The following is a 9426-nucleotide window of genomic DNA, read 5'->3' as shown; positions in this document are numbered from 1 at the left end:
AGACAAGCATGTCCGGTCCGTTTTGATCTTGGGCAAGTAGGATATGTCTGCCGCCAAGCTGGGCACTCACTCGGAAGAAGCAACAGCCAAAGGAGAGAGAGTCGAGCAGGTGCGGGCGTGTCGAGTCAAAGGTGCTTGTGGAATCTACAGGGGGAGATGTCCAGGAGGCATCTGGAGACAGGAAATAATTGGGTTACGGATTTAGATGCGGAGACCATCCAAATTGAGGGAGTGATTGGAAAAGCGTGGAAGGATGAGCTTGGTGGAAATAAGAAGAGAGCCCAGGGCACAGTTACAATCCCCGGCAGGGCCGGGTCAAGGCGTCCACAAAGACACGGACAGGATTCCACAGAGGAGGGAGTAGACCAAGAAGTGCAGTCTAATGCAGAGCCAGGGACAGAGAGCATTTCCAGTATAAAGGAAAGGTCAGAGAGCTAAAGCTCTAGTCATGGGGAGTGTGGCAGGGTTTCTGTCTAAAGGGTCCTGGCCGGTTATATTCCAAAGTCATTACTGGGCATCCTATCTCTCTGACTGCTGCTGTCGCTGCTCCTTCCCCATGTACTCATCTTCCAGGAGGGTGAAACCCAAGGATCAGGTGTCCGGTACTCAGGTCCAGGTTGTCATGGGACGAGGGACACGTTAGCGCTGAGGGAATGCCTCAAAGAAGTCTTCCAGGGGAAGGAAGGTTGGAGCCAGGTCTGAGGATATAGGGTGCGCTCAGCAGGGAAGAGAGGTAACCATTCTGGCAGAGGGACCCCAGATGCCCTCTAACCTCACAACCCTCAGTCCAATATCCCATCACCAGATTAAAATTTTTAGAAACATTTAAAACAGGAACTCATCTAAAGGCCACTTATGGATTGAATTGGGCCCTCACCACTCCCCACAATAAATGTCAGCTTGGCTGGGTTATGAGTCTCACTGGTTTGGCAGTTATGTAATGAGGTCATGGGGCAGTTATGTAACAATACAATCATCCCTCATGACGTGATCCGAGGGGATGAGCCCTGATCTGCTGTAAGGGGATTAGAATGGAATACATCACCTCTAATCAGGTTACAGCCCCAATCCAATGGAAGGGTAGTTTTCCTGGAGTGTGGCCTGCATGATCTTTTATCTTTTAAGAGATGAAAAGAATAGAGACGTGAACAGAGACAAAGGGACAGATTACCACCAAGAAAGAAGAGTTGGGAGTGAAACGTGTCCTTTGGAACCAAGGTCCCTGTGTTGGGAACCTCCTAGACATTAAGGAAGATTGATGACCGAGACCCTCCCCCAGGGCCAATAAGGAAGGCAAGCCTTTCACTAGAGATGGCTTTTGTAGCATCCTAAACAGTGAGAATACATTTCTGTCTGTTGAAGCCAACCATTTGTAGTATCTCTGTTGTAGCAGCCTTAGATAACAAGGACACCACCCTAAGAATAGAAGAAAAGTACTTGGCCCACTACAGGTATCCACAGCCCTTCACTGGATCACCCCAGACCTGAGCCACAGTGTGAAGCTACAGAGCCTGGAAGAAAGACAGCTTTTCCCATGGCTTCTGCCCCATGCCCTCTTGTTCTGGGTACGTCAGATCGAGGAGGCTTGACCCTTGACTCAATCATAATGGCGTTGCGGTTGTTATCGGCAGGGGAGGTTGAATCATGTCTGATTCACGGTGACCCTATTCACAGAGGACAAGTGTGGCTCAGCCCTGCACCACCCTCGTAATCGTGGTTATGTGTGCGCCCATGGCTGTAGCCACGTGTCCATCCGTCTCGCTGAAGAGCTTCTCTTTTGCTGCCCCTCTACTTTCCCAAGCATGTAGTCTGTTTCCAGGGACTGGTCTCTCCTGACAACATGTCCAAAGCACGTGAGGCAAAGTCTCTCCGTTTTCACTTCCAAAGAGCACCCTGGCTGTTCTTCTGAGACAGATCTGTTAGTCCTTTTGGCCGTCCGTGTCACTTTCGATCTTCCTCACCAGCACCACCATGCAAATGCATCAGCGGTTGTTCAGTCTGCTTTATTCAGTGTCCAACTTTCACAAGCCTGGGAGGCTCCTGGCCTCAGATAAACATCACTAAAGATGTAGGCCTCCTTTATGTATTCATCCTTCGTGGGTGCATCCACGAGTCCTGCGTTTATTAAGCACCTACTGCCCCATGCGCCCAGCAGCAGAGATAGAAAGGTGACTGAGGCACAAATGGCACACAGTGGAGAGGTAAGTGACTCACACCGTGAAGTATCCTGTAACTTCATGCCATCAGAGAGCCCCGTAGACAGTGCTCAGCTCTGCCCAGGAGGTGGGAGCATCAGGGAAGAGTGACTCCCAAGAAGAGTTGACTTTAGAACTGAGACACCAGGCAAATGAGGGTGGGCTTTACAGGAAGGTGACAATAGGGGGGGGGCGCATAGACAGAGACCTGGAGGTTGCCCAACACGTTCAATAGCCCTTATAGGAACTGTTGACCTTGGCTTTTAGAAGTTCAGGGGAAAATAGAATGAAAAGAGTGGAAAATTTCCAAGAACTTGTTGAACTCTCTTGTACATTTAGTTGTCTTCTTCTGGGATTGAAGGAGTGCCTGCAAGGACGCCGTTCAGTGTGAAACACCAACCCGACCCGTGCGCTTTGTGAAAACACGAACCCCGCAGGAAGGTAACACACATGCTTACACAACATCCCTGGACCTGACCTGACGAAGTCCCTCAGCCTTGGGCAGAGCCCCTGGTGCTCATGGCTCTCAGAACGGCACACTAGCCCTTCCCATCCCCCACCGCCACACCTCCACCACCACCACACCTCTGCCCAACCTCATCCTTCTTGGGCACATGAAATTGAGAGACATGACTCGGTTCCCGCTCTCCCCACTTCCCAGAAAGGGATGGTGTAATCCCAGGTGCCTGTGAGTGAGAGAGACTCAGGCTAGGTGGAGGCTGAAAGCCTTAGAGTTCCTCACCAGGATGCTTGCTCAGAGAGGTGCTTGTGCACATCTCTCCGGGTTAGCAGGCTGTTGGATCTGTGCATTCCAGGAGGCTATTGCTGCCCCATAACAGGCCCCTTCTCTGTGCTTCATTCTCCACCACTAGCAATGTTCTTCTTTGGGTTAGGCTGAGGTGGGTGGGGGCAGTTTGGTGGGATGGCTGCCTGAAATGTGTCTGTCCTCAAAAGGGTGACAGAGCCTGCTACTGAGCAGCTGAGCAATCAAGTCTAATTTCCCTGCATCTGGAGGATGGGGCGGGCCCATGCCAGGTTTAAGCCCAGGGATGGCTCCCACCTTCACTGTCATCAGAAGCACAGGCCCCCTTCAGACGGGCAGTGGGGCATGCCAGAGCTGGCAGCTTAAAAAAAATTTTTTTTTTAGTCTAGACAATGGACATAGAAAATGTTTATTTGCTTCTTAGACTGAAATTTCAACTATTACCATGAATATTGGCTAACACCGGCATTGGACTTGGAATTATCTTTTTATATATATTATATTTCTTTATAAATCTTTTTATTGGGGGCTCTTACAGCTCTTTTTAAAAAAATCATTTTATTGGGGGCTCGTACAACTCTTATCATAATCCATACATACATTCATGTGTCAAGCAAATTTGTACATATGTTGCCATCATCATTTTCAAAACATTTTCTTTCTACTTGAGCCCTTGATATCAGCTCCTCATTTCCTCCTTCCTCCACCCTCCCTCCCTCATAAACCCTTGATAATTTATTTAAAAAAACATTTTTTTCATGTCTTACACTGTCCGATGTCTCTCTTCACCCACTTTCTGTTATCCATTCCCCTGGGAGGGGGTTATATGTATATCATAGTGATTGGTTCCTCCTTTCTCCCCCACCTTCCCCTTCCCCTCCTGGTATCTCTATTCTCATTATTGGTCCTGAGAGGTTTATCTGTCCTGGAGACCCTGTGTTGTGAGCTCTTATCTGTACCAGTGTATATGCTCTGGTCTAGCCGGATTTGTAAGATAGAATTGAGGCCATGATAGAGTCGGGGTGTGGGGTGTGGGGCAGAGTAGGAGGAAGCATTAAAGAACTAGAGAAAAGTTGTGTTTCATCAGGGCTATACTGCACCCTGACTGGCTCATCTCTTCCCTGTGACCCTTCTGTAAGGGGGTGTCCAATTGTCTACAGATGGGCTTTGGGTCTCCATTCTGCACTCCTCCTCATTCACATTGATAAGATTTTTTGTTCTGGGTCTTTGATGCCTGATACCTGATCCCATCAACACATAATCACACAGGCTGGTGTGCTTCTTCCATGTGGACTTTGCTGCTTCTCAGCTAGATGGCTGCTTGTTTATCTTCAAGCCTCTAAGACCCCAGATGTTCTACCTTTTGAAAGCCAGGCACCATCAGCTTTCTTCACCACATTTGCTTATGCACCCGCTTTGTCTCTGAGCTGGCAGCTTTTATGTGGCGCTATGTGGTGCTTGGAGCCCTGGTGTCCTACTAGTCACATGTTGGTCTGCTAACCACAAAGTCAGCAGTTCAAAACCACCAGCTGCTCTGAGGGAGAAAGATGCGGCTTTCTACTCTAGTGAAGAGCCCTACAGGGTTGCTGTGAGTTGGAATGGACCCGATGGCAGTGAGGTTTTCTGGTTTTGTTTCTGGCTTAATGTGGTACTTATAGGGCAGCACGTTTATCCCCAACCGCTTCTGACAACAGCGCTGTTGTGTTCTAGATTTAGAGAAGGTTGCTCGCTGGGAAGTTCAGTAGTCAAGGGGACCCAACTGTGAGGACAGATGGGGTCTCCCAACTCTGGGTCCAGGGTCTCCTCCCTCCGTCTTGGACTCGACGTCCCCCAAATGAAGACACACACACACACACACACACACACACACACACACCCCTGTCCTTTCTCAGCAGGCCCTGGAGGGGCCATGTCCCTCATGCCGTGGCTCCGTTGGAACGAGACCCCACCGCGGCTGTCCTCGCAGAGTCCGGCCGAGATGGTGCTGGAGACGCTCATGATGGAGCTGGCGGGGCAGATGCAGGAGGCCGAGAGGCAGCAGCGGGCGCGCAGTAACACCAGCCGGAAGATCCGCACGGGCGTGGACTACAGCTGGCTGGCCAGCGTGCCCCGGCTCACCTACGACCTCAGCCCGGGCGAGCGGCTGCAGCTGGAGGACGTCTGCGCCAAAATCCACCCGTCTTACTGTGGGCCCGCCATCCTCAGGTAACCCTGGCATTGGGGTGGGACCAGCTAGCGGTGGGGGGAGGGAGGAAGCATTTAGGAACCAGAGGAAAGTTGTATTTCATACCAAGGAAGTCCGTCCATACCCTGCAGCCCCATCCACTCCACTCTGCAAATGTTTCTGGTTTCAGAAGCACCGTGGGCTGGGTGGCTGTGAGCCCTGGGGTGGTCCTGCTAATGAGGGAATCTGAGTGGCAAACCAAAACCTCTGGTCATGAGGAGGGAGGCTGAGGCCTTTCACAGGGTAAAATGAGTGCCCTGCCAGGTGTCCTTTCTCATGTAAAGCGGGCTGGGCCCTGCCATTCAAGCTAGTAGAAGAAAGCACAGTAGGTGCTAAAGGGACTTGGAAGACTCTTGATTTCTTGAGCTCTAAGGACAGGAGGACACAGGAGCCCAGGAGAACCCAGGGCATTTGGGGAATCATTTGGTCCCTGGAGCACAGACAGCATCCTCAGGGAAGTAACAGGGGTTAGCTCTTCCAGGGCCAAACAGCACCACCGGAGCCACCTGCAGAGGTGATCAGAAGGTACAGAGGGGTATATAGCATGGCAGCCACAGGATCAGGCATGAGTTCCAGAGAGATGACTCGGACCTCTGGGCCAGCAAGGGTGGGAGAGGGTGAGTCGGTGGTGAGGCTTCATGCAAGTCTATCGATGATCTTACTGCCAAGATCTTTACAGACATTATTCAACCTCCCCCAAAGGCAGCTACCTTGTGAGGCCCCTAGATGGCGCACACGCTTCGTGCTCAGATGGCTAGTCCCACGCGGCTGCCCAATTCACCCTTGACTGCCCGCACCCGCCCTCTCCCCCTGCGCCCTAGGTTCCGGCAGCTGGTCGCAGAGCAGGAGCCCGAGGTGCAGGAGGTGGCCAAGCTGTTCCGCTCGGTGCTGCAGGAAGTCCTGGAGAGGATGAAGGAGGAGGAGGAGGCTCACAAGCTGACTCGGCAGTGGAGCCTGCGGCCCCGGGGCAGCCTGGCCCTAGCCACTTTCAAGACCCGCGCGCGCATCTCCCCGTTCGCCAGCGATATCCGCACCATCTCGGAGGACGTGGAGCGGGAGACGCCGCCGCCACCCCGGGCCTGGAGCATGCCTGAGTTCCGGGCGCCCCAAGACGACTGACCCTTGAGCCTCTCCTGCCCGGAAACTGAGCCACCTGCATGATAGGAGGGCATGATAGGCCGGTGACTGGGTCACCAGATCCTGGAACCTCCCCCCACCTGCTCTTGTTAACGCGGCCAAAGAAGAGGCTACCCACCAATCTCAAGATACTCCTGTTAGATGGACCACCAGGTCCACTCTCCCTGCAGATCACCGGGCCTGTAGTTTTAGGTGCCCAAGTCAACAGCTCCTACTTGCCTGCTGTGTACCTACAGCCCTGGGCAGACAAGTCAAGATCCCATCTCCATCTTCCGCTTCTACCTGGAAGGGAGGGTTTCCTTGCCTTCCTGCCAAGACTGGGATTCACGCCCCAACTTCAGGGACTTCCTGTGGACCGCCTTTCCCTGGGTAATGATGAGGGGTCTGTTGGATGGCGTCCACTCTCAGTGGGTGCAAGTGGATGGCCGGTGTGGAAGGAGTGAGGCGGTCCATTACGCTCACCCTCCTCCACTAGTGAGTGAGAGGGGCAGGCTTCTTTTACCACGAACTACAGCCAGATAAGATGCCCAGGAGCTGTGAGCCTGTTCTGTACAGGTCTCCACCCTGGAACCCTTGAGTCCTGGGCTGTGCTGGCACAGGTCCAAGGGCTACACCTCTGCCTGTCTGAGGATGGAGACTCTGAGCTGCTCACCAAGAAAGTTCACTGGGAAGGGGCTAGGTGGCCCCATGACCCTAGCCCTCAGTGTCATCAGACGGGAGATGGCCAATTCCCACTGGCTTCAGCCCATGGCATAGTGGTTAGGCTTTGGGTTGCTAACCGCATGATCTTTCTCAGGAGAAAGCCAAGGCTTTCTACTCCTGCACAGTCTTGGAGACCCACAGGGGGAGTTCTACCCTGTCCTATAGGTTCGCTGTGAGTTTGCATCGACTGGATGGCAGGGAGTTTGCCCGAGGTCTTTGCATTCACTGCTCTGGAGGGCCAAGTCTTTGCCTCTCAGGGTCTCTCTTACTCTTACATGCCTGCTCTCTGCTTTCCTCAGGAACAACAATATCCAGACTTCAAACTGTCCACAGCATCAACTACCCTCCCGTGTTACAACACCGCCAGCTCTTGATGATAGATGGACATGTGGCTTATCTCCTGTGTGAATTGACCACTATGTGGACTGACTATCTGTGGCCAGGCAGGGTCAGATGATCTGACACACTCTGGGGCTGAAGTGGGGATATGTGTGTGTGTGTGTGTGTGTGTGTGTGTGTGTGTGTGTGTAGGTGTGGAAAAATGTCTGCCCTCAACCATTATTAGCTCATGCCCAGTAAATGCAAACAAAGCATAACACTTATCTAAGACAAATCAACAGGAGGGAAATTCATACATGCCCTGGCCAACCTAGGGAAAACTTTTTTTTCAATTTGATCCAAATTTTAATGTTGTTTTTTCCCTCTCAGTTTCTTTAATTTGATCCCAATTTTAATGTTTTTTCCCTGTTTCTTCAGAAGGAAATTGGACAGATACTCCGAAAGAGAGATGGATAAACTAAAATTCCTGAACTTACTCTGATTTCTCCCTAATCATCAATTCCCATGCAGAAAACCATCGCATATACACTTTCAAACTCATGGTATTTGATCGGTAAAAAAACAAATTTCTTATAAATACTGACAAGAGAAACGTGTGGGGAAACTTTTTTTTTTTTAATGATTTGGTTTTGATTTTCACTCTACTCTAAGTTGAGATGTATACCATGCTGGGACTTTATCCCACACTCTCAAGATGACGAGTCTGAAGGAGATCTGGCCTCACCATTGAACTTGAGGGGTTGCTTCTGCTGATCTGACGGGCTGTGCAGGTTCCCTTCTTACCCACTGCTCCAAATGGACCCACCTGAAGCTGGGTGTGTGGCTGAAGAGGACGACCTTCCCCAATAGAGGAGGACCGTCCTTTGTTCAAGGGTAGATGAGTAGCTTTGCTCCCCCTTCTAGAAACTCTAAAGCTCTCAAAACCCAACACTATCCAGATAAAGTGTTCATGGCCTCATTAACATAATTGATAAAAAGCTGATTATTTAAATGAAAGTACACATTTTAAAACATCTTACATATTTTAGCCCAAGACGACAACAACAAAAAAAGTTCATTCATTTGCCAAACACTCAAACACTTGGTGGAGGTTTAAACTGAGTTCAGGTGTTTTTAAGTATGGGTTGTGTGCTGGGAATTTCATAGCTACTTTTTCTTAGTTTGTATTCTAAATCAATCATCGAATAGGACAGTGGGCATAAGTAGACTTTGAAACAGACAGAAGCTACCCTTGTTAAGCAGAACAATGCAGTTGGTGGGTACAAGCGTGTTGGGGGATAATAATCCGAGCAAAGAGCCTACGAGCTGCGAGTTTTGAGTGTCCTGGTCGTGGGTCAGAGTGTTTTCCAGAAGGTCGGGAGGGTCCTGTTCACCTGGTAGCCTAGAGGAGACTGGTTAAAAGTGAACCTGCTGTTTTCCTTCTTCCCTATGTACCTATTTCCCCAAAAGCCACAAGCTTGAGCCTTTTAATGTGGTGGCCTTTTTAATTTCAAGTAATTGGAAGATGAGAAAGTCTTCTCTGTGTGGTTCGGTGTGGCAAGAACAGGCCCAGCCTCTCTCAGATCTCACAGAAGAAATCTACCAGGCCCCTGTTGTTCTGGGCCAGTGGACCCCAACTGGTGGCCCTCAACCTTGTTAGGGCCCAGAAGTTGTACATTTGGATCCAGATTGTTTAAGGGAGTAATGATGTCTGCTTTGATTTCTATTTCTAAAAGCCCAATGACAACAAATAAATATTTTTTTCCTTAAAGACAAAACCATGTGAGAGTTTCCTTGTGAGTATCTGGTGAGCAGTGGGTGGTGGGTGATGGGTGATGGGTGGTAGGGATGAGTTGAGCATACTCAAGATTCCGACAAGTAATTGGGTTGCACTCAGCTCAACATCACTAGCCACTAGAGCAGCGGTTCTCAACCTTCCTCATGCCGCATCCCTTTCATACAGTTCCTCATGTTGTGGTGACCCCTCAATCATAAAATTATTTTCATTGCAGCTGATAGTGCCCGGCTATCAAAAGATATAGCGTCTGGGGTCTTAAAGGCTTGAAGGTAAACAAGCAGTCATCTAG

The 9426-nt window shown here is 50.4% G+C and overlaps 1 protein-coding gene across 1 annotated transcript; it reads left to right on the top strand.

Moving 5' to 3' along the window:
* Positions 1-4867: 4867 nt before the first annotated feature.
* On the top strand, positions 4868-6301 carry RD3 (RD3 regulator of GUCY2D). Its single transcript, XM_004700139.1, has 2 exons — positions 4868-5163; positions 6004-6301. The coding sequence occupies exons 1-2, from the start codon at positions 4868-4870 to the stop codon at positions 6299-6301; spliced, it is 594 nt and encodes a 197-aa protein (XP_004700196.1).
* Positions 6302-9426: the final 3125 nt, after the last annotated feature.

This window comes from Echinops telfairi, unplaced genomic scaffold, assembly GCF_000313985.2.
Source record: "Echinops telfairi isolate 266 unplaced genomic scaffold, ASM31398v2 ScPeMD7_7424;HRSCAF=8462, whole genome shotgun sequence".
In the NCBI taxonomy this organism is placed as follows: Eukaryota; Metazoa; Chordata; class Mammalia; order Afrosoricida; family Tenrecidae; genus Echinops; species Echinops telfairi.
The sequence above is the reverse complement of the archived record's forward strand: the minus strand, read 5'-3'. Positions and strand labels throughout refer to the sequence as shown.